At 46.1% G+C, this 24634-nt stretch overlaps 1 protein-coding gene across 2 annotated transcripts in view; it reads right to left on the bottom strand.

Annotated features, from left to right (window-relative positions):
* The window catches only part of JMY (junction mediating and regulatory protein, p53 cofactor), a 182389-nt gene that overhangs the window by 55876 nt on the left and 101879 nt on the right, over nt 1–24634 (bottom strand). For both annotated transcript variants that reach the window (XM_033929536.1, XM_033929527.1), the window contains exons 6-7: nt 22117–22304; nt 13830–13916 (exon numbers count right to left, since the gene is read on the bottom strand). In XM_033929536.1, the coding sequence (XP_033785427.1) occupies nt 13830–13916; nt 22117–22304 (275 nt within the window). The remainder of the gene's footprint in view (nt 1–13829; nt 13917–22116; nt 22305–24634) is intronic.

The following is a 24634-nucleotide window of genomic DNA, read 5'->3' as shown; positions in this document are numbered from 1 at the left end:
CCACGCCGGGTCTTTTGTTCGACTCTTGTTGCACCCCTTTCTGAATCTGGGGATATACAGATTTTGCGCCTCACTCACCGTATCCTTGAAAAAAGACCAGGCATGTTCTACCGTTTGCCATTTCTTGGAAGTGTTCATAAGTTTCTTCCTTACCATTTCCCTCATTGCTTCGTAGTTTCCTTTCCTGAAGTTGAAAGTTGTTGCTATGATTTTCTTTCCTTTCGGTATTCCTACTTCAACCTTGAACTTGATCATATTATGATTGCTGTTTCCCAACGGTCCCACTACTTCCACTTCCTTTGCAGGTCCCCTTAACCCATTTAGGATTAGATCCAGAGTGGCATTTCCTCTCTTTGGTTCTCTAATAAGCTGCTACATGAAGCAATCTTGTGTAGCCTCCAGGGATTCTGTCTCCCTAGCGCATTTTGAGCTTCCAAGACTCCAGTCTATCCCGGGATAGTTGAAGTCTCCCATAATAACCGTGTTACCGCTTTTGCATTCTCGCTTCATCTCGGCTTCCATTTCTTCATCGATTTCTCCGGTTTGTCCGGGTGGACGATAGTATAGACCTATCTTTATTTCAGGCCCTTTCCTTCCTGGTATTTTAACCCATAGCGATTCCAGCTTGTTGGTCGTCTCTGCTGTGTCCATTCTTGTCGACTGTATGCTTTCTTTTATGTATAGGGCTATTCCACCGCCTTTCTGTCCTGACCTGTCCTGGCGATAGAGCTTGTACCCCGGCAGTGCTGTATTCCAATTTGTTTTCTTCATTCCACCATGTTTCAGAGACTCCAATAATGTCTATGTCCTCTGCATTGGCCATAGCTTCTAATTCCCCCATTTTGTTTCTTAGGCTCCTTGCATTAGTATATATGCAATTTAGATACTGGTGTTTTCTTGTCTTCATTTCCTTTCCCTGCACTTCGGTCTTTAGCTTCTTCTCTTGTGCTACAATCCTTCTATCCTCCTCTTCTGGGTTAGTCAACTCCTGTAATTTGCCCATTGTTTCTTCCCAGCCTTTTTTCCCCTTAGTATCTTCATGGGATACCTTCTTCCGAATCCTCGATGCTTGGTCGACTGTCAGCTTTCCCTTTCTTCTTAGTTTAAAGCCTGTTCTATTCCTCTCCTGATGTTGTTTGCTAGAAGTCTAGTTCCCGCCAAGCTCAGGTGCAGTCCATCTCTCCTGTAGAGCTTGCTCTTGCCCCAGAACGTTGTCCAGTTCTTCACGAAGTGGAACCCTTCTTCCTCACACCATCTCCTCATCCACGCATCCTGCCTTTTCACATCTGCCCTTGGTATTGGTAGGATCTCTGAGAGCACTATCAGCAATTTTAACATAAAAAATGGCCCGAGGAAGCCAAATAGAAAACTTTTTTAAAATGTGATTTTGGGATTTTTGAGGGGGCCTAGCACTAACTCTGCAAACCCCTGAAAATTAATATTAAGGACCACCTCCCCCCAAAATCAGGCTCCAGAGGCGCACATTTTGCGCAATCCTGGCATGTATTTGGGGTAGCAGAGCCCAAGGACAATATCCCAACCAGTTTTGAGGCAAAAAACAGAGTTTTGAAAGTGCAAGGAACTTTTGAAAAAAAGGTTGTTAAAAATCCAAGAACGTTCTTGGACACCGTCTAGCCCGCCTACTTCACAGGGCTTTAAACTAGGTAAGTTGGGGGAGGATACGGGCACATACAACCAACCTGACGAGCTAAATTGTCAATTCTTTTTTGAGGCTGAGGTAAGTGGTCACCGAAATTCTAGGTCAGGGGAGAGCATACACAATTTCGGGTCTGGGGTAGGTTTACATTATAATGGGCCACATTGTAATTCTGGGTCTAGAGGATATACACATTGTACTTCTGGATCTAGGAAGAGTACACATTGCAATTCTGGGTCAGGGGAGACATGGTAATTCCGGGACTATGGGCAGTACACATTGTAATCCTGGGTCCAGAGGGGGTACACACATTGCATATTGTACCAAAGGAGTTCAAGTAGCCCATGCAGGAACACCCCCACAGGATACACACCCTTCCATATTTGGGATAGGTACACACTGTAACTCTGGATCTGGGGAGTCCGGGTTAAGTACACGATATAGTTCTGAGTCTAGGGAGAATACAAAATATGAGCATAATGCTAATAGTGTCCAAGTAGCTCAAGCGAGAAGTAACAAAAACACATGGAGGGCTATGTACGTTAATGCACACAGTTTGGGTAACAAGATCCTGGAATTGGAAACAAAAATAAGGAATGCCGACCTGGATGTGGTGGCAATATCTGAGACCTGGTTCACGGACACCCATGGGTGGGACATGGTCATATCGGGTTACAACTTGCTTCGCCGGGACAGGGAGGACAGAATGGGAGGAGGTGTAGCATTATATACAAAAGATGACATTAAGGTCACAAGAATCGCAGACGTCCAGTACACTGGGGAATCTCTTTGGGTCAATTTGGCCAGAGAAAAGGACAAATGCCTGTATCTTGGCGTAATTTACAGACCCCCAAGACAGCAGGATGACCTAGATATGGAGTTAATAGGAGATATAGAGAATATCACCTTGCGTGGGGACACAGTACTGTTAGGCCACTTCAACATGCCTGATGTGGATTGGGACACACTTACCGCTGCTTCTGGCAGCAGTAGGAGGCTATTGAACTCTTTGAGGGGAGCACGTCTCAGGCAACTGGTGTTGGACCCAACAAGGGATCAGGCAATACTGGACCTGTTACTTACCAATGGGGAAAGTGTCACAGAAGTCTCGGTGGGAGAAACACTGGCCTCCAGCGACCACAACATGATATGGTTCAATCTTAGGAAAGGCTTCACTAAACCTACCACACTGACCAAGGTCCTCAAATTCAAGGACACAAACTTCCAGAACATGAGAGAATTTGTTCACCAGGTGCTACAAAGCCAAGCAGAAACCAATAGCGTAGAAGAAATGTGGTCGACTCTGAAAGCCACCATACAGGAAGCGACAAACTGCTATGTTAAATTAGTAAGTAAACGGCGTAGAAACAATAAGCCGCAGTGGTTCACTGTGGAGATCTCAGACCTCATCAAGAAGAAGAAAAAAGCATTCATCTCTTACAAACAATCAGGGAAACAAGACTCTAGAGCAGAATACCTGACCAAGTCTAAAGCCGTCAAAACTGCAGTCAGGGAGGCTAAATTCCACATGGAAGAGTCTCTAGCAAAGAACATCCAGAAGGGAGATAAATCATTCTTCAGGTACATCAGTGACAGAAGAAAAAACTCAGGAGGGATAGTACATCTTAGGAAACCAGACGGAGAATATGTGGAAAAAGACTCGGAAAAGGCACAACTATTAAATGAATATTTCTGCTCAGTCTTCACCCGAGAAGCGCCGGGGCAAGGCCCTCAGCTACAGACAAGGGTTAGCTCGGCTGACCCATTTAGTAATTTCAAGTTTACACCCAGCAGTGTCTACGATGAACTGTCAAGGCTCAAGGTTAACAAGGCTATGGGGCCTGACAACCTACACCCCAGGGTGCTCAGGGAGTTGAGTGATGTCTTGGCGGAACCGCTGTCCGTGCTCTTCAACCTCTCCCTTAGTAAAGGCAGCGTCCCATTGGACTGGAGGACGGCTAATGTCATTCCACTTCACAAGAAAGGCTCAAAAATTGAGGCAGCAAACTATAGACCGGTGAGTCTCACATCAGTATTGAGCAAACTAATGGAAACCTTAATCAAACACCAATTAGACACAATCCTTGATAAGGAGAACCTGCGGGATCCCCGTCAACATGGATTTACTAAGGGGAGATCCTGCCAATCCAACCTGATCAGCTTCTTTGACTGGGTGACGAGGAAGCTAGATGTTGGGGAGTCCCTGGGCATCGTGTACCTGGACTTTAGCAAAGCATTCGATAGTGTACCACACCGCAGGTTGCTAAGTAAAATGAGTTCTATAGGATTGGGCGAGACATTGACAAAATGGGTTGGGAACTGGCTTGGAGGTAGGCTTCAAAGGGTAATGGTAAACGGCACCCCCTCTGAAATGACGGAGGTGATCAGTGGAGTGCTCCAAGGCTCGGTCTTGGGCCCGATCCTGTTCAATATCTTCATAAGTGACTTGACAGAAGGGCTCCGAGGTAAAATAACATTATTCGCCGATGACGCCAAGCTAAGCAATGTAGTGGGCAAAAGCACAACGGACAAAAACTCAATGCCCGACAACATGATGCACGATCTACTCCTACTGGAGCGCTGGTCTAGGACCTGGCAACTCAGTTTCAATGCCAAAAAATGCAAAGTTATGCACTTGGGTAGCCAAAATCCATGCAGGACTTATACCCTTAATGGTGAGATCCTAACAAGAACGGTAGCAGAGCGAGACTTAGGGGTGATCGTCAGTGAGGACATGAAGGCTGCCAATCAAGTGGAGAAAGCTTCATCTAAGGCAAGACAAATCATGGGTTGCATACGCAGGGGTTTCGTCAGCCGTAAGCCGGAGGTCATTATGCCATTGTATAGATCCATGGTGAGGCCCCACCTGGAGTACTGTGTGCAATTTTGGAGGCCGTATTATCGCAAGGACGTGCTGAGGATGGAGTCGGTCCAGAGAATGGCCACTCGGATGGTCTCGGGACTCAAGGATCTCCCGTACGAGGAACGGTTAGAAAAATTACAGCTATACTCACTCGAGGAGCGCAGAGAGAGGGGAGACATGATCGAGACGTTCAAATATCTCACGGGCCGCGTCGAGACAGAGGAAGATATCTTCTTTTTCAAGGGTCCCACGGCAACAAGAGGGCATCCGTGGAAAATCAGAGGCGGGAAACTGCGAGGTGACATCAGGAAGTTCTTTTTTACTGAAAGGGTAGTTGATCGCTGGAATAGTCTTCCACTTCAGGTGATTGAGGCCAGCTGCGTGCCTGATTTTAAGGCCAAATGGGATCGACACGTGGGATCTATTCACAAGGTAAAGGTAGGGGAGGGTCATTAGGGTGGGCAGACTGGATGGGCCGTGGCCCTTATCTGCCATCTATTTCTATGTTTCTATGACACCGTCAAGAAATTAGAGCCTAAAATTGTGATTTAAACATATTAAACAAAGTACAAAAACAGTGATTGGGGATTTGTGTGCAGAAGAGAAAAACTAAAGGTGGCAGTAGAGCTCTCAGGGAAGTAGGAGGGACACAGGAAAAATCCGGAGTGGATTCCTTCTGCATATGGCTCACAGCTATGGGGAACTTGTCTAGAATGACACACGTATTGCACTGGAAATATTATTAGGAGGGTGTGATACCCATTGGAAGCTCTCATTCTTTGAATTGTTCCTCTTTCATTAGATTCTTAGTGTCAGTGTACTAATCCTGATCACTACTTTTATGAGAGGCAAGGCTAGGAGAAGAAAACCAAATATTCCAACCAGTAGTAAAAATCCTTTTTTCTCTGCACATACACATGCATGTACAATTAAACTTATGTGCATATTTTTAGTAATCATTAGTTCAGAGAATTTACTTAAATTGCCTCCTGTCGTCTCTATCCTTTCAGAAGCTGCAAAGAACATTTTATAATATATTCTTCTTTTAAAAAGTCGTAGTGCACATATCCATTTAGATTTATACCCTGGATACACTGTCTGAAAATCTGTTTAGTCTTCAATCACCCTTTCATATGGTTCACCCTTGGTATCTTTTGGGCAAAATGGGTGGAGTTAGGATGGAGAACAATGTTAGGTGCTTAGTACTGATTTTCAACACTAGGAGCTCCTTTTACGAAGGTGCATTAGGGCCTTAATGTGTGAAAGCTGGATGTGGGGGGAGTCCCTAGACGTCGTGTACTTGGACTTTAGTAAAGCTTTTGATAGCGTCCCACACCGCAGACTATTGAGCAAGATGAAATCAATGGGACTGGGAGAAACATTAACTGCATGGGTCATTGATTGGCTAAACGATAGACTTCAGAGAGTGGTGGTGAACAGTGCCCCTTCAAAAACGTCAGAGGTGACCAGTGGAGTGCCGTAGGGCTCGGTCTTGAGCCCAATCCTTTTCAACATATTCGTAGGAGATCTGACTCGGGGGCTTCAGGGTAAAATCACATTATTTGCTGATGGCGCCCATAGTAAGAGCACTCTGCCAGACAGTATGACGTAGGACCTACTTCTATTGGAACATTGGTCCTCGACTTGGCAGCTAAGCTTCAATGCTAAAAAATGTAAGGTCATGCACCTTGGCAGCAGGAATCAGTGCAGAACCTACACACTAAATGGTGAGACCTTAGCTAGGACTAAAGCAGAACGTGATTTGGGGGTGATCATTAGCAAAGACATGAAGACTGCCAATCAAGTGGAGAAGGCTTCATCGAAGGCAAGACAAATGATGGGTTGTATCCGTAGAAGTTATAATGCCGTTGTACAGATCCATGGTGAGGCCTCATCTGGAATATTGTATACAATTCTGGAGGCCACATTACCAAAAAGATGTGCTGAGAGTTGAGTCGGTTCAATGAATGGCCACCAGGATGGTCTCGGGACTCAAAGATCTCCCGTATGAGGAAAGGCTGAGTAAATTGCAGCTATACTCACTCGAGGAACGTAGAGAGAGAGGAGACACGATAGAGACATTTAAATATATCACAGGCCGTATCGAGGTGGAGGATGATATTTTCTTTCTTAAAGGTCCCTCGGCCACAAGAGGGCATCCGCTGAAAATCAGGGGTGGGAAATTTCATGGTGACACCAGGAAGTATTTCTTCACCGAACAGGTGGTTGATCATTGGAATGATCCTCCGCGTCAGGTGATTGAGACCAGCAACGTGCCGGATTTTAAGAGGAAATGGGATACACATGTGGGATCTCTAGGGGGTTAAAATCAAGGGGGGTAGGTCATTGGAATGGGCAGACTTGATGGGCTATGGCCATTTTCTGCTGTCATCTTCTATGTTTCTAAAATGCCGCGCGCGCTAGCCACTACTGCCTCCTCTTGAGCAGGTGGTAGTTTTTCAGCTAGCGTGCGCTAATAGCACAGTTACTTACCGTAACAGGTATTATCCAGGGACAGCAGGCAGATATTCTCACATGTGGGTGACGTCATCCACGGAGCCCCGACGCGGACAGCTTTTCAAGTAAACTTGAAAGAAGATTCAAGCTTGCTATGCTGCACCACGCATGTGCATGCCTTCCCACTCCACTAGAGGGCGCATCCCCACCTCGTGGTCCTCAGTTCACATAGCCAGCAAAGAAGCCAACCTCGGGGAGGCGGGTGGGTTGCGAGAATATCTGCCTGCTGTCCCTGGATAACACCTGTTACGGTAAATAACTGTGCTTTATCCCAGGACAAGCAGGCAGCATATTCTCACATGTGGGTGACCTCCAAGCCAACTAAAAAAAGGGATGGTGGGAGGATGGCAATTTAGGAAAACAGATTACGCAGAACCGACTGGCCAAACTGGCCGTCGCTTCTGGACAAAGTATCCAGACAGTAGTGTGAGGTAAAGGTATGAACCGAAGACCAAGTGGCAGCCTTGCAGATCTCCTCAATAGGCGTAGATCTGAGGAAAGCGATAGAAGCCGCCATCGCTTGGACTTTATGTCCTATGACCTGACCTGACAGCGCGAGACCAGCCTGAGCGCAGCAGAAGGAAATACAAGCCGCCAACCAATTGGACAAGGTGCGCTTGGAAACCGGGCGGCCTAACCGATTAGGATCAAAGGACAGAAACAATTGAGGAACCTTCCGATGAGACTGAGTGCGTTGAAGATAGAAAGCCAACGCCCTCTTACAGTCAAGAGAATGCAGCGCCACCTCTCCAGGATGAGAATGGGGCTTGGGAAAAAAGACAGGAAGCACAATGGACTGATTGAGATGGAAATCAGACACAACTTTGGGCAAGAACTTGGGATGAGTGCGGAGAACCACCTTGTCATGATGGAATACAGTAAAAGGCGGATCCGCCACCAAAGCCTGCAGCTCACTAATCCTACGAGCAGAGGTGAGCGCAAGCAAAAAGCACACCTTCCAAGTAAGAAATTTCAGGTGAGACTTATCTAGAGGCTCAAACGGAGATTTCATTAGTTGAGCAAGAACCACATTGAGATCCCAAACCACAGGAGGAGGCTTGAGAGGAGGATGGACATTCAAAAGCCCTCTCATAAAGCGAGCAACCAAAGGGTGGACAGAAATGGGCTTTCCATCAAGCTGCCGATGGAAGGCAGCAATCGCACTAAGATGGACCCAAACAGAATTCGTCTTAAGGCCAGAACGAGACAAATGAAGCAAATACTCTAAAACCGAAGACAAAGAAGCAGACGAAGGTTCTAGAGAATGCGAAGCACACCAAGAAGTGAATCTAGTCCACTTCTGGGAATAACATTGCCGCGTAGAAGCCTTACGAGAGGCCTCCAACACATCCCGCACCGACTGGGACAACTGAACAGAAGGAATCAGGTGGAAAGGAACCAAGCCGTCAGATGCAGAGACTGCAGATTGGGATGCAACAGTGAACCCCGACTCTGAGACAGCAGAGAAGGAAAAACAGGCAGAAGAAGAGGCTCCCTGACACTGAGCGTAAGAAGCAGGGAGAACCAGGGCTGCCGAGGCCACCGAGGGGCAATGAGGATCAGATCCGCATGAGTCGACCTGAGATGCACCAGCGTTCTCAAGATTAGAGGAAACGGCGGGAACGCATAAAGGAACTTCCCCTCCCAAGAATGGAGGAAAGCATCCGCCTCGAGACGATCTGGAGAGAATATCTGGGAACAGAAGCGAGGCAATTTGTGATTGAGGGGGGAGGCAAACAGATCTATCTGAGGAGTCCCCCAGCGCTCGAACACCTGACGCAAAGTCTGAGAGTGAAGAGACCATTTGTGCGGTCACAGTAGGCGACTCTACCTCCCTAAAGATCCACACACATGTGGGATCTCTAGGGAGGTAATAAAATGTAGAGGGGATACACACGTGGTATCTCTAGGGGGGTAAATTCAAGGGGGTGGGGTTGATAGAGTGGGCAAACTGGATGGGCTATAGCCCTTTTCTGACGTCATCTTCTATGTTTCTATGTCTATGTTTCTCAGCTTGTCCGCTCCCCCTGAATGTAGACCGCGTGAAGAAATATATTGTGGCGGACCGCCCAACCCCAAAGACGAAGGGCCTCCCGGCAAAGAGACAGAGACCCCGTACCTCCCTGCTTGTTGACGTAATACATCGCCACCTGATTGTCCGTAAGTACGAGAACCACCTGGTCCCGGAGCAGATGACAAAAGGCCACACCCGCCAAGTAAATGGCCCGAACTTCCAGCAGATTGATGTGACAGCGGCAATCCTCCGCCGACCAAGGACCCTGGGTCAGAAGACCGTCGAGGTGAGCCCCCCACGCGTACTCCGAGGAGTCCGTAGTCAGAACCTTGTGATGTGGATGAGCGACAAAGAGCAAACCCCTGGAAAGATTTGAAGAGTCGGTTCCCCAACGGAGCGAGCTCTTCAAAGAAGGACTCACCGTAACGAGACGGGAAACCGGGTCCTGATCCTGTCGCCACTGGGACGCCAAGGTCCACTGAGGAACCCGAAGGTGCAACCTGGCAAACAGCGTGACATGGACGGTGGAGGCCATATGACCCAAGAGGACCAGACCCAGGACCGCAGGGAAACTTGTTCGCACTATCGGACAAGAGCCTCCCGCCGAATCGAAGGCAGGAACGAGCGAAGCTGAACCGTGTCCAGCACGGCTCCGATGAACTGCAGGGACTGCGAGGGGCACAGCTGGGACTTGGGAAAGTTCACCTCGAACCCCAGACCTTGAAGACAGGTAATAGTCTGTCAGGTCACTGCAATAACCCCCTCCCTCGATGGCGCCTTGATTAACCAGTCGTTGAGATAAGGGAAGACCTGAAGGCCCCGGGACCGCAGGGCTGCCGCCAAAACTACGAGACACTTCGTGAAGATTCGAGGGGACGAAGCCAGCCCAAAGGGGAGTATCCGGTATTGAATGTGCAACTCCTCCATCTGAAAACGCAGGAACCGGCGATAGGTGGGATGCACCGGAACATGGGTGTAAGCTTCCTTGAGATCCAGGGGGTACAGAACCGGGAGGGAGAGCATTCTGAACTTCTCCCGAACCAGATACCGGTTGAGACGACGAAGGTCCAAGATCGGACGAAGGTCCCCAGTCTTCTTGGGGACCAAGAAGCATCTGGAATAGAACCCCCGGCCCCGTTGACAAGGGGGAACAAGTTCCATTGCCCGAAGGCGCAGAAGGGCCCTGGCTTCCGATAACAGCAGGGCCAATTGTACCCGGTTCGAAGGACACGCGCCTGGTGGACTGTCGGGAGGAACCTCCCTGAAGTTCAGGGAATAACCGTTGGCTACAACGTTGAGAACCCAAACGTCCGAGGTGATGGACTTCCAACTTGGGTAAAAAGCCTGGAGGCGGCCCCCGATAGGAAGAGGGGCCGGTGGCAGCGCAGAGGGGGCCCGCCCCCAACTGCTCAGACCATCAAAAGGACGGCGCAGGCTTAGATGCCGCCGGTGTCTGAGGCTTTTGCTGCGCTCGGGACTGCTGATGCGGACGTCGAGGAGGCGGCCTCGTAAAAGCTGGAGTTGACTTCTGCAGGTAACGCCTGGGCGGGGCCCAATAGGTCTTAGGAGGGGCCGGCTTCGCCTTAGGTCTTACCAGGGAAGCAAAGGACCTCTCGTGCTCAGAGAGGCGCTTCGTAGCCGCCTCGATGGAGTCATCGAAAAGCTTCGAACCCACACAGGGAAGGTTGGCAAGGCGATCCTGAAGGTTAGGATCCATATCCACGATCCTAAGCCACGCCAGCAGGCGCATGGCGACAGCGAAAGCGGAGACCCTAGAGGTGAGCTCAAAGGCGTCGTAGGTCGCATGAAAGAGGTAGAGATGCAGCTGAGAGAGGGACTCGATCAACTGTCCAAACTCCCCCCGGTGAGAATCCGGCAAAACCCCCTGGAAAGACGGCAGGGATTTGACCAAACGCTTGAGATAAGATGTATAAGTAAAGGAGTAGTTCAGAACGCGAATGGCCATCATTGAGTTCTTGTACAGCCATCGCCCAAACTTATCAAGAGTTCTGCCCTTGCGTCCCGGCGGAACCGCAGCAGAAACACGGGAAGGATGAGATTTTTTAAGCGAGGACTCCACCAACAACGATTGGTGAGACAGCTGGGCTCACTCAAGCCCCGGACACGGCACCGTCCGGTACTTAGATTTCATCTTAGACGGAACAGCAGTAACTGCATATGGGGTCTCCAAGTTCTAAGAAAAGCTTGATGGAGCACCGGGTTCAAGGGAAGCCTGAGGGACTCCCGGGGCAGAGAAGGCAAGTCCATCTCCGCCAGGAACTCCTTTGTATATTTGGAGTCCGACTTGAGGTCCAAATCCAGCGCCCGACCCATATCCAGCACAAACCTCGAGAAGGAAGAAGGGCGAGCACCGGCCCGGTCGACCGTAGGGGTAGGCGAACATGAATGGCGAGCGGCCGAAAAGGAGGGCGACGCCTTGCGAGAATAGCGGGGTTCACGGCCAACACCCTGCTCCGAACCCCAAGAGGCAGCGCTGAAGGAACGCGCCGGCGTCGAGGACCGACGGTGCCCCGAGGAACCCCACGGGGAAGACCGAGGGTAGGTGGTACCGAAACACGTCGATGCCTCGGAGATAGGCCTCGAGAGCCCCGCAGAGAACCCTTCGACGGCAAGGCGGTCCGGACCCGGGCCCCCGACCAAGGAGGCGACAGAAGCAACTGCGGATTGGAGAGCGACAAACCAGAAACCCGAAGGGCCTCGACGGTACGGGCCGTCGGGGAACGACCCCACCTCGGGGGGGAATCCCGGGCACGCTTCGACAACCGACGGAGCGGGGACAAAGGACGCTTCGACCTCGGGCGGCCCGAGGGCGATGAATGGCCCGACGCCCCGGGCGAGGAATCGGAAGAAGAGAGCCGCCGGGACCGGCGCACCTTGCCCCGAGGAGCCCGGACGCCCTGCTCAAGCTGATCCAAAGTCGAGGCAGGCTGCAAGTGGGCCAACGCCGAGGACAGCTCCGAGGAGATTAAGGCTCGGAGCATGTCCTGGAACACCGGAACCGCCATCATGGACGGCACATCTGCGGTCGCAGTGCATTCCACCGAGGGCGACCTTGACATAGAGTATTCCCTAGGAGTGGACACATGCACAGAAGGTTTAGAGGTCTTGCCCAGGGCCAAGAGCGGCGTACCCTGCACCGCAGTGGTCCCCGCGGATGACTTCTTCACTGGTGTAGAACCTGAGGAGAGATGCGGGGACTTACCCGGGGCTGAAGACTTCGAGGTCGACGTCGAGGACTTCGAAGTCGAGGACAACCGAGGCGGGGCCGAGGTCGAGGTCAAGGCCGGGGCCAAAGTCAAGGCCGGGACCAAGGCCGGCTCCACCACAAACAGGCGGAGAGCCCGGGATTGAAAAGTTGCGCACCGGGGGCACGAATCGGAAGGGTGATCAGCCCCCGAGCACAAAATGTACTACCGATGGGGGTGCACCTGGTGCACTTTTAGAAACCGGACAAAGGCCAGGACATGATAAACAAAACTGTGACCGAACGAGGCCACGGCAACCCGGGAGCCCCCGGATGCCGAAGCAAATCAAAAGAATCTTCTTTTTTTTAAAACAAAAACCAAACAAACGCACGCACAGCAACTCCGAAAAAAATAACAAAGCCGCGGTGCTAGAAGGCACTTCACACGGAGAAACACAAGAACAGGGCTTCTGGCTCCGCGGAAACTTTAGAACTGAGGACCACGATGTGGGGTTGCGCCCTCTAGTAGAGCGGGAAGGCATGCACATGCGTGGTGCAGCATAGCAAGCTTGAATCTTCTTTCAAGTTTGCTTGAAAAGTTGTCCGCATCGGGGCTCCGTGGATGACGTCACCCACATGTGAGAATATGCTGCCTGTTTGTCCTGGGATAACCAGTGCGTGCGCTAAAAACGCTAGCACACCTTTGTAAAAGGAGCCCTAAGATGGTCATTTTGTAACAATTCAAAGTAGGTGCCTATTTTGGACCAATGTTATAGAGAAACATAAGTATCTGTCTTACCTCACAAGACATTATAAAAAGAGGTTAAATACAAGTAAATATATTATATAGCCTATATGTGTACTTGTGACTCTACATGTGCAACATACAAACCATACCTCTGAAAATCTTTATACTTGCATCACATACAAGTACCTCGTCATAGTGTGTACTTGAACAAGGGAGTAATTGTATCAGAAGAAGGGACTTGGCAGAAAGAAGGCCCCGCAGCAGGCCTGTGAAGATTTTTCTTCATGGCTGAAGCTCCTTAAGGTACTGATAGGGGTGGGAGGGGAGGTGGAGAAGAAGGCACTGAAAGGCCAACCTGGGGTAATCATATTTTTTACCATTCCTATGGGACAGTACAAAGTTATGCTCCTGCACCTGCAGTTAACTTGCTGGATTTTCTTTTGCCATTCCTGTAGAGTTACCTTGGGTCCCTGTCCCCATGTCATTCTCTACTATGTATTGCAAGAGTACTCTAATATAAGTGATACCCTGATAAGTAACAAATATTGGAAATTACTACAAAAGTTAAAACCTTTAGAGAATATTTTTTGGGGAAACTACTCTCCATAAAAATTAAAAGAAGCCTAATAATTCCAATATTATGTGGGATTCACTAGACTATTTGTTTTTAACTTTTATTTTAAAACCATAGTCCTATTACATGTTTCCTTTTCTTTTGGGAGCTCCCATTTTAAACTATTCCTAAAGCCATTTTTCTAGTTCATAATTACATAAAAAAATACAATTATTGCAATTTATTTTTTTTTTACAGAATTTAGAACTTACTAATTGCACAGCATGATGTATTCTGTATTCCTCATCACCCTGAAGGTGCTGCTGGATCTTTTCAGTATGCTTTGCAATACAGATTTCCTGCAGGGATACAAAATATTGCCAGTAAAATATAAACCTGAAAAATATAAATTAAAAAGGTTCATATAACGGTATAAGTTCTGCCCAAGTGACCCCTGCAGTGCGGGGGGGGGGGGGTGGAGGTGCACAAAGGGAGACTACTTGAAACTGCTACTGGATCTTCTAAAGGTAGACTTCCCTTACTCAAGGGCCTTTCAAAATTGTTGCTTGGGAGTTCATAATTTAGTCACCAACCTCCCCTCCCAGCCAATAGATGATCAATTGTGTTTTCATTTCCTTCAAATTTTAAAAGGCCATTCATTTCAAATAGCTGAAGTTATAGTCATCTAATTAGGCTTTAATTAACACAGGCAGGCTTTAGCCATGTTCTAGGTGGAATGTTGAACAACATGCACATTTTGAAAAGACTGCTATATTAAGCCTCTCTAGTAAAAGAAATGCTCTGGTTTGGTCAGTCTCCAATAAACATTAGCTCTTCTGTAAGTACCAAGTTGGATTTGTAAAAATTCATTAGGAACCCCAACAACTGATGCAAAGTTATAATTTAGTAAAATTTTAAGAGAGATCTGTAGATCTGATGATAGAGCTGTAACAAACTAATTGTACAGATATAGAAACATTAGCAAACCTATTATACATAGTGAAGCTGTCATAACTACCAGATAGTTGATGAACATACTATGAGCTGAAGAGAGTCTGAAAGACAGGATTCTGTATTGACAGTGGTTCACATACACAGTAAAATAACAGTAAGTATGGTGATTTAGATGAATTGGAGTATGAGTGTAAGAATCATTTAGATCTAATAAACATAACTAGTGTCATTTGTTTAAGTAGGGAAGAATGGTGGATACTGTTCATTTAGAACAGTGGTCTCAAACTTGCGGCCAGGTACTATTTTGTGACCCTCGGTATGTGCCTCAAAATAATGAAAAACTATCTGAACTTCACTTTCTGCATGTTGCACTGCTTTCAGCTGTGTATAGCTTGAATTATCAGAAGCAATTAAGGAAAGATTTATAAACTTTAACGAGTTTTACCTCATGCAAAGTTGTCATTTCTTTAATAAGACATTAACTATTTTTTCTGCAGCCCTCCAAATACCTACAAATCCAAAATGTGGCCCTGTAAAGGTTTGAGTTTGAGACCGCTGATTTAGAATATCTTTTCTGAGAAATAAGTTTGGCTCTCTTACATATGAGATGGCCGAGATACAATCTACATAGCTTCTTTTGGCCAATGAAGTTCAAGTTTATTTGATTTACTGACTATAAAAAGCAGAATCTCTAAGCAGGTTACAAAGTTCAAAAATGAGGCAAAAAAGCACAGTTACTTACCGTAACACATAGAAACATAGAAGTAGACGGCAGATAAGGGCTACGGCCCATCTAGTCTGCCCATCCTAATGACCCTCCCCTACCTTTACTCTGTGAATAGATCCCACGTGTCGATCCCATTTGGCCTTAAAATCAGGGACATCAGGCAGATATTCCCACATGTGGGAGACGTCACCGATGGAGCCCCAGCATGGACACTTCAAAAGTGCATTGCCACTTTAAGACTTTCAGAAAGTTCGCAACAGCCCGCACCGCACATGCGAGAGTACCTTTCCGCCCGGCGTAGGTGCACGATCCCTCAATTCAAAAAGCCAGCCAAGAAGCCAACCAGGGGAGGTGGGTGGGTTGTGAGAATATCTGCCTGCTATCCCTGGATAACACCTGTTATGGTAATTAACTGTGCTTTATTCCAGGACAAGCAGGCAACATATTCTCACATGTGGGTGACCTCCAAGCTAACAGAATGGGATGATGAGAGTTGGCGTTCAGGAAAATAAATTTTGTAATACAAACTGGCCGAAGTGCCCATCTCGTCTGGAGAATGATTCCAGACAGTAGTGTGATGTGAAGGTGTGAACCAAGGACCAGGTGGCAGCTTTACAGATTTCATCAATAGGGGTAGATCTAAGGAAAAGTGCATAAGCTGTAATAGCTCTAACTTTATGGGCTGTGACATGACACTCCAGTTGCAGTCCAGCCTGAGCGTACCAGAACGATATACAGGAAGCTAGCCAGTTGGAAATCATTCTCTTGGAAATAGGATGCCCCCAACTTGTTAGGGTCATAGGAGACAAAAAGTTGAGGGGATGCTCTTTGCGGCTTTGCTCTGTCGAGATAGTAGGCCAAAGCCCGCTTGCAATCCAGAGAATGAAGAGCTGTTTCTCCTGAGTGAGAATGAGGCTTAGGGTAACCTGCCGAAATGGTGGGGATGGGGGGGTGGAAGTGCTCACTGAGGGCACGGGAACAAGGCCATCCACCACCCCATGGAGCGGTGAATGGCCTTGTCCCAGCAGTTAAGGGAGGGAACGCGCACGGTCACCGATCACACGTGGCCCCATCCCTCCTTCCTACCGAATCTATCTTCCTCCTTACCCCTTACCTTCGTGGCGCATTATTAAAGTAATTTGCTCAAGCTGTCCGAGCCTGCCTGCTGTCGCATGTATGTGGGCGGAAGCTTCTCCTCTGACACAACTGGAAGAGAAGAGAAATGGGGAAGACAGAGTGGGGAGAAGACGTTGAAGGGAAGAAGACAGAGATGCCAGACTTTGGGGGGAGTGGAGGGAAGAAGATGGGTGCCGGGGGGTGGGGAAATGAAGGGACAAGCACAGTAACAGAGCAAATGGAAGACGCTGAGAGAAGATAGACAATGGATGAAAGGAATTGAATGAGAAGATGAGGAAAGCAGAAACCAGACAACAAAGGTAGAAAAAAAATTTCTATTTATTTATTTCCTTTTTTTTTTTTTTTTTGCTTTAGGATAAAGTAGTATATTAGTTGTGTTGATTTTAAATTTGTAAAACAAAGCCCTGCCAGCTGAACATCTCTTTTTCTAGTTCAGCAGCCAGAACTATAATGAAGAAATAAGCTAAATATTGAAGTACTGAGGCTTGTATGGATGCTGCGGAGACAGTAGTCGTGGGAACGGGGCAGGGACAGTGGTCACAGGGAGGGGGACAAATTTTTTTCCCCGTGTCATTCTCTCATCCCAGACTACTGGAGGAGGTTTGAGAGGTGGTTTCACATTGAAAAGTCCTTTCATGAATCTGGAGACTAGAGGATGAGCAGTGACTGGTAGATGAAAAGCTGTAATAGCGCCGAGATGGACTCAGATAGAAGTAGATTTGAGTCCTGAGTCAGATAGATGAAGATGATAATCCAAGATCAGCTCCACTGAGAGGGAAATTGGATCATGGTGATGAAGACGGCAAGAAACACAGAAACATGATGGCAGATAAAGGCCAAATGGCCCATCTACTCTGCCCATCTACAGTAACCATTATCTCTTTCTCTCTCCAAGAAATCCTAAGTGCCTATCCCAGGCCCTTTTAAATTTAGACACAGTCTCTGTCTCTACCACATCTTCTGGGAGATTGTTCCATGCATCTACCACCCTTTCTGTAAAAAAGTATTTCCTTAGATTACTACGGAGCCCATCACCTCTTAACTTCATCCTATGCCCTCATTACAGAGTTTCCTTCCAAATTAAAGAAATTAGACTCATGCGCATTTATATTACATATGTATTTAAGAACATAAGAACATAAGTATCGCCTCTGCCGAGTCAGACCACAGGTCCATCGTGCCCAGCAGTCCACTCCCGCGGCGGCCCCCCCCAGGTCACCTGTAATTGATCCTTTATTTAAGACATTCTGACCTGTATAGTACCTGCTCTAACAATACCCTTCAATCCCCTTTTCCTTCAGGAACTTGTCCAACCCCTTTTTGAAACCCAAAATCGTACTCTGCTCTGCCACCTCCTCTGGAAGCGCATTCCAGGTATCCACCACCCTCTGAGTGAAGAAGAACTTCCTAGCATTTGTTCTGAATCTGTCTCCCTTCAATTTTCTTCAGTGCCCTCTTGTTCTTGTTACCCCGGCCAGTCTGAAGAATCTGTCCCTCTCTACACCCTTTATGATCTTGTAAGTTTCTATCATGTCCCCTCTAAGTCTCCGTTTTTCCAGGGAAAAGAGCCCCCGTTTCTCCAGCCTCTCGGCATATGGAAGGTTTTCCATGCCCCTTATCATTTTTGTAGCTCTTCTCTGGACTCTCTCGAGTGTCGCCATATCCTTCTTAAGGTACAGCGACCAGTACTGAACGCAGTACTCCAGATGTGGGCGCACCATCGCACAATATAACGGCAGAATAACTTCTTTGGTAGAAACATAGAAACATAGAAAAAAGCAGCAGAAAAGGGCTATAGCCCACCAAGTCTGCCCATTCCAAGTATCCCCTCCCCTGAATTTATTCCCTTAAAGATCCCACGTGAGTATCCCATTTTCTCTTAAAATCCGTCACGCTGCTGGCCTTTATCACCTGGAGTGGGAGTCTGTTCCAGTGATTCCTTTTTTGATAATGCCCAACATTCTGTTCGCCTTCTTTGAGGCCGCTGTGCATTGTGCTCCTGGCTTCATTGTTTGGTCCACCAGAACTCCCAAGTCCCTTTCTAGGTTGCTTTTCCCCAATACCATCTCTATCATATCTCCCCTTTCCCGCCTTTCCTCCAAAGTATACAGATTGAGATCTTTAAGTCTGTCCCCATACGCCTTATGATGAAGACCACATACCATTTTAGTAGCCTTCCTCTGGACCAACTCCATCCTTTTTATATCTTTATGAAGGTGCGGCCTCCAGAACTGTACACAATATTCTAAGGTGAAACAATTTTTATTGAACAAACCAGAATACAACTAGAGATACAGTGGTGCAAGAAAGTATACAATAAGAAGCCCCAATCCCAAAAATCCCACCCCCACCCATATCCCTATTCCTTGCCCTCACAACAAAATCAAACATTCCAAGAGAGAAGTAGCAGCCAATAAAGGTCAATAAAAAGGAATGCAGAAAAACTTGGAGCATACACGAGAAAGGGAAAACAGCAGCACAAAAAACAAGAAAGAGCAAGTATCCCAACCCACCAAATGGAAGAGGTCAGACCCAGACCAAAGTGAAATCATATCATTTAGGGCCCTGGACTCTGATGAGCCCCAAAAGACAATACAGAGGACCTCCCCCCCCCCCAAGCTCCCCCCTAAATCAACAACCAGAAACGCAAACCAAAATCAACAGACAAGCAGGAAATAAAAATTAAGGGAAAAAAAAGAGAGAGAGAGAGAAAAAAAAAAAGGGGGGGGGGGGGAAGAGGCCAAGCAAAGGAAAGGACACCCCGGGGCCGCCAACCCCACTCCGCTCAAGTCAGACTATACCGGCAAGGTATTAAGAATCAAACTAAGGGTTCTATGCAACAAAGAATAGATGTAAGGTCCCCAGATCCGTAGAAAAAAGATTGGCACAAAGAATGACGCACTCAATCCCTCTCAAGCAACATCAAAGCATGTAAGCAGTTACACCAAGCCCAATAAGAAGGGGCCACCAACCCAGCCTTTTGCAAAAAAAGCCAGCCAACACTTGGGGGGAAGCGAAAAGCCTCATACTGATCTAAAAGGAACCCCACCAGAGTGAGAGGGATAGAATGGCCTAACAAAAGTTCCACATAGCGGACCACTCATCTCCAGAAAGCCCGAACGACAGGACAACTCCAGAAAGCATGAAAAGTACACAATATTCTAAATGAGGTCTCACCAAAGTCTTATACAGGGGCATCAATACCTCCTTTTTCCTACTAGCCATACCTCTCCCTATGCAACCTAGCATCCTTCTAGCTTTTGACATCACCTTTTCAACCTGTTTGGCCACCTTAAGATCATTACATACAATCACACCTTAAGATCATCACATACAATCACACCCAAGTCCCGCTCTTCTGTTGTGCACATAAGTTCTTCACCCCCTAAACTGTACCATTCCTTTGGGTTTTTGCAGCCCAAATGCATGACCTTGCATTTCTTAGCATTAAATTTTAGCTGCCAAATTTCAGACCATTCTTCAAGCTTCGCCAGGTCTTTCTTCATGTTATTCACACAATCCAGCGTGTCTACTCTATTACAGATTGTCGTATCATCCGCAAAGAGGCAAATCTTACCCGACAATCCTTCAGCAATATAGTTTATAAAAATGTTTAAAGAATAGGCCCAAGAACAAAACCTTGAGGCACACCACTGGTAACATCCCTTTCCTCAGAGCGATCTACATTGATCCTCCATTGACCCTCTATCACCTTCCACTCAACCAGTTCTTGACCCAGTCCGTCACTTTGGGACTCATCTCAAGGGCACTCAGTTTATTTATTAGAGGTCTGTGTTGAACACTGTCAAAGCTTTGTTAAAATCTAAATACACCACATCTAGCGCATATCCTCTATCCAATTCTCTGGTCACCCAGTCAAAGAAATTGATCAGATTTGTCTGACAAGATCTACCTCTAGTGAATCCATGTTGCCTCAGGATTCCAGAAACTTGACCATTCTCTGTTTTAAAAGTGTTTCCATTAATTTGCTTACCACAGAAGTCAGACTTACCAGCCTGCAATTTCCTATTTCTTCCTTACTTACACTTTAGTGGAGAGGGACCACATCTGCCCTTCGCCAGTCCTCTGGTACCACTCTTGACTCTAGAGACTTGTTGAAAAAGTCATTCAGCGGAGCTACCCGAACTTTCTTAAGTTCCTTCAACACCCTAGGATGTACACCATCCGGCCCCATTGCTTTGTCTACCTTTATTTTAGCTAGCTCCTCACGAACACAACCCTCTGAAAAATCGATCAGGGTCTATTACTCCTCCATCTCTATTCACTGAGTCCACTTCTGATGAAAACATTGCTGAGTAGCCGGTTTCCTGGACCCTTGATTCTGCATAAGTATAGGAGAGATTGGCAGAGGTATTGGTTCTTTGGCACTGAGTTGAAGCAGACGCGGAAACCAATGCTACCGGGGCCACCGAGGGACAATAAGAATCATGGTAGCTGACTCCTGCTTGAGTTTGAAAAGAGTCTTCAAAATGAGAGGAGTGGGCGGAAATGCATAGAGAAATATTTGTGTCCAGCCCAATAGGAAGGCCTCCGCATCCAGACGGTGAGATGAGTAAAGTCTGGAACAGAACTGGGGCAGCTTGCTGTTGTGGGGAGATGCAAACAAGTCCACTTGAGGAGTATCCCATTGACTAAAGATGGGACTGAGAGCTGCCGAGTTGAATATGCATGAAAGGAATTTGCATATAATGGAGGCAGTGTATGTAAATCAAGTTCATGCATATTCATTGTGGATATCCTGAAAACCTTACTGGCAAGGGGGTACTCCAGGACCGAGTTGAAAAACACTGGTCTAGAGAGGACACTCTATTAAGTTACAGAGAAATACTTTTAAAACCAATAGGAGGAAATTTTTTTCACTCAAGAGAATACCGGATATACTCTAATATAAACCGGGATTCTGGGGCCCAAAAATGGGGGTCCCGGTTTATATTTGGGTCATCCCCCAGTGACCACCCAAAACCCTCCCAGATGCGTTTGTGCTCAGTGTGTCTTTGAATCATTCCTGCAGGCCTGCCTTAGGGCCTGCAGGAATCCCTCCCGTCTTCTGCCCCAGCCGACACTAACAATTACCACCCTCCTTCCTTCCCTCCCTCGTGTACCTGTTTGTTCCCTGATGGTCCAGCGTGTATTCCCTACTGAAATCCTCCAGAAGATTGTAAAGGTAAGTAGCCAGCAGCGCACCTAGGCTGGCAAGCAGCAGTGAGCTTTTTGTGCTGCCAGTCGGCCCTGCACCACTCCTTGATAGGCTGCTGCAAGTTCTCGTGGGATTCGCGGTTCTCGCAGCAGCAAATCAAGGAGCGGTGCAGGGCCAGCCGGCAGCACAAAAAGCTTGCTGCTGCGTGCTGGCCTGAGTGCGCCGCTGGTTACTTACCTTTACAATCTTCTGGAGGCTTTCAACGCGGGATATACACTGGACCACCAGGGAACAAACAGGTACAAGAAGGAGGGAGGGTGGTAATTGTTAGTGTCGGCCGGGGCATGAGACGGAAGGATCCCTCCTGTCCTGGCCTAAGGCAGGCCTGCAGGAACGATTCAAAGACGCACTGAGCACAAACGCATCCATTTTTTTTTTTAGGGGGGGAACCCAAGATAGATATTTTGCAGTTTTAAAAATGGGTTTGTTTGATACTAAATTTTTGTATGTGTTCCGCAAAAAGTCTAAACTCAGATTTAGACGTCATATCAAAAATGCCCCTCCATATCTTATAAAGTATCACCTTTTTGTTTCTGAGGTAGGCTTTCTTGGCTGAAATGCGTCCACGCCTGGCTTCCAGCTGTCGGACTTTCTGCTCAAGTTTCTGCAGTTCCTCTCTTTGTAAGTGGATAGATGCAGCCATTTCTTCAGTTGCTAGCATTGCCTCCATGCTTTCATAAGTATCATAGTACACTACTTCTTCTCGCTTCTCTGTTAATGCAACAACAAAGAATGAGCCACTGTATACATTTGATGTATCATTTAAAGCATTTATCAGTTACCAGATTTTACTAGTCATTTTTAAAATAATGCATATTATAAAGATCTTCAGTAATTAGCTCTCCTGTTGCTAGATTATATATTAATAATAATTTCTCGGAAGGTTTTAAATTGCAAAGGGGGGTTAGTCAGGGTTGTCCTTTGTCTCCTTTGCTTTTTGATATAGTACTGGAACCCTTGTTGTTAGCTATTCAACAGGTAAGGGAGATTCAAGGTATTCCACATTCTGGAAAGGAGTATAAGGTGTCTGCATATGCAGATGATATACTGCTTCATTTGAGGAATCCTGAGGCAACCATCCCATGTTTACTGGATTTGATTGAGAAATTTGGAAAATTCTCAGGATATAAAATAAATTGGTCTAAATCAGAAGTCCTTCCTCTAAATATACATTGTGTAAGAGGTTTATTTGATTCATTCCCTTTTATATGGAAGGAGGAAGGAATAAAATATTTAGGAATTTGGATAAAAAATACACTAGATGAGACAATGAAAGTGAATGAAAGACTTTTATTGCAAAAAGTAACAGAGTTATGTGAGCAATGGAATCCTTTACATTTGTCTTGGTGGGGAAGAGTCCAAACTATTAAGATGATGATTTTGCCTGTTGTTTGTTACCAATTGGGGATGATACCAGTTTTTTTCCAGGGGTCTTTTTATAAAAAATTGAATAGTATTCTTACTAAGTTTATTTGGTTGGGTAAAATTGCAAGAATTGCCTTAGTGTCTTTACAAAAGCCAATTAAGGAGGGTGGAGTAAATTTTCCAAACTTCTATAGGTACCATCAATCCTATATTATGCGCCAAGGTATGTATTGGGTCCTCCCAGAACTCATGGAAAAGCTACCAGATTGGTTATGGTTAGAATGGCAGCTCATGTTTCCCATTAGGCTTCAGAAACAAAAAGAGGGGAGTCCAACCTTGTCTGCAGTGAAAAAACCAACCAGGAAAAAACAAGCCAAAACTGCAGATATGTACAACGATGTAGGCAAAATTTATTGTGATAACCAAACTATATATTAAAACCTTTTTACCAAACAGGGGACCCAACACGGTCCGTGTTTCGGACAACCTTCATCAGGGGTCCTATTAGGTACAGATATAACATAAAACACAATATTAAAAATACAATTTTATAAACAGATATAATGATAATAAAGGTAAAAAGATAACAAATAATAAAGGTAAAACAACCAGATGATCTTTGTGACCATAAACTATAAATTACTAAAAAACATGAGGACAAGTATATATGTTATAAAAACAAGGGGGGATAAGTGCGCATGCAATGTCACTAAAGTGCATGTACAAAAGGTAACAAACAGTCAAAATACGAAAATAAGTGACTACTAGTGTTAAAGTTGAGCGAAATAAAAAGTCATTATGGTAGTGCAAAGAAAGGAGAGAAAAAAGAAAAAGGCTTCGTCATCTTCTCAGTATTAAAATGCCTAGGGTACGTAAAAACAATAGAATATTAATGGACACATGGAAAACTTTACTTTATATTAATAATTTAACACCTCTTCCAATTCAAAAATCAACGTATCAAAATATATGGCTAAACTCCAGGATCCAAATAGGCAGTTTTAAGATTGTCTGGAAGTTTGGATTAAAGCAGGTATACGAACCTTAAATGATGTCATTTCTAATGGTAAACTGCTGGATTTTTCACAGTTGCAATATAAATTTGGCCTTGATAAAAAACAAAGTTATAAATGGTTGCAACTGAAGCAGGCTATTCAGGCAGGGTTCCCTGAATGGAAATCTCTTAATAATCAATTTAGTTTAGATTTCTTATGCCTTCAGGCAGATTTTCTGGGTCACCAGGCCGCACAGTGGTATAAATTATTATCTGGCTATTCGAATAAGAAACCAGACTGGACAGAGATATTTGGAGCATTGAGATTAAGCATCAAATTAATGCATCTCAATGGCCACGTATTTGATCTTGGAGGATGAGATGTACAATGTCTGCATCTATGAGGCAAACATGGTTTTTCCTGTTGCATAGAGCACTCTGAACCCTTGTTCGTTTACAAAAATTGGATTGCTCTAAGTCTAATAGATGGCATTGTCATCTCGAGGATGGAACTTTAGATCATTTATTGTTTCATTGTCTATTCATTAAAGCTTTTTGGCAGTCAATTTGGGATCAAATAAATTGTATGCTAGAAAATCATGTAGCATTGTCATATGACACAATTTTATTTGGCATGTCTATAAGAGCTAAAAGCCAATTATCTGCTAATAATAATAAACTT

The sequence above is a fragment of the Geotrypetes seraphini genome, chromosome 1, assembly GCF_902459505.1.
Source record: "Geotrypetes seraphini chromosome 1, aGeoSer1.1, whole genome shotgun sequence".
NCBI lineage: Eukaryota > Metazoa > Chordata > Amphibia > Gymnophiona > Dermophiidae > Geotrypetes > Geotrypetes seraphini.
The sequence above is the reverse complement of the archived record's forward strand: the minus strand, read 5'-3'. Positions and strand labels throughout refer to the sequence as shown.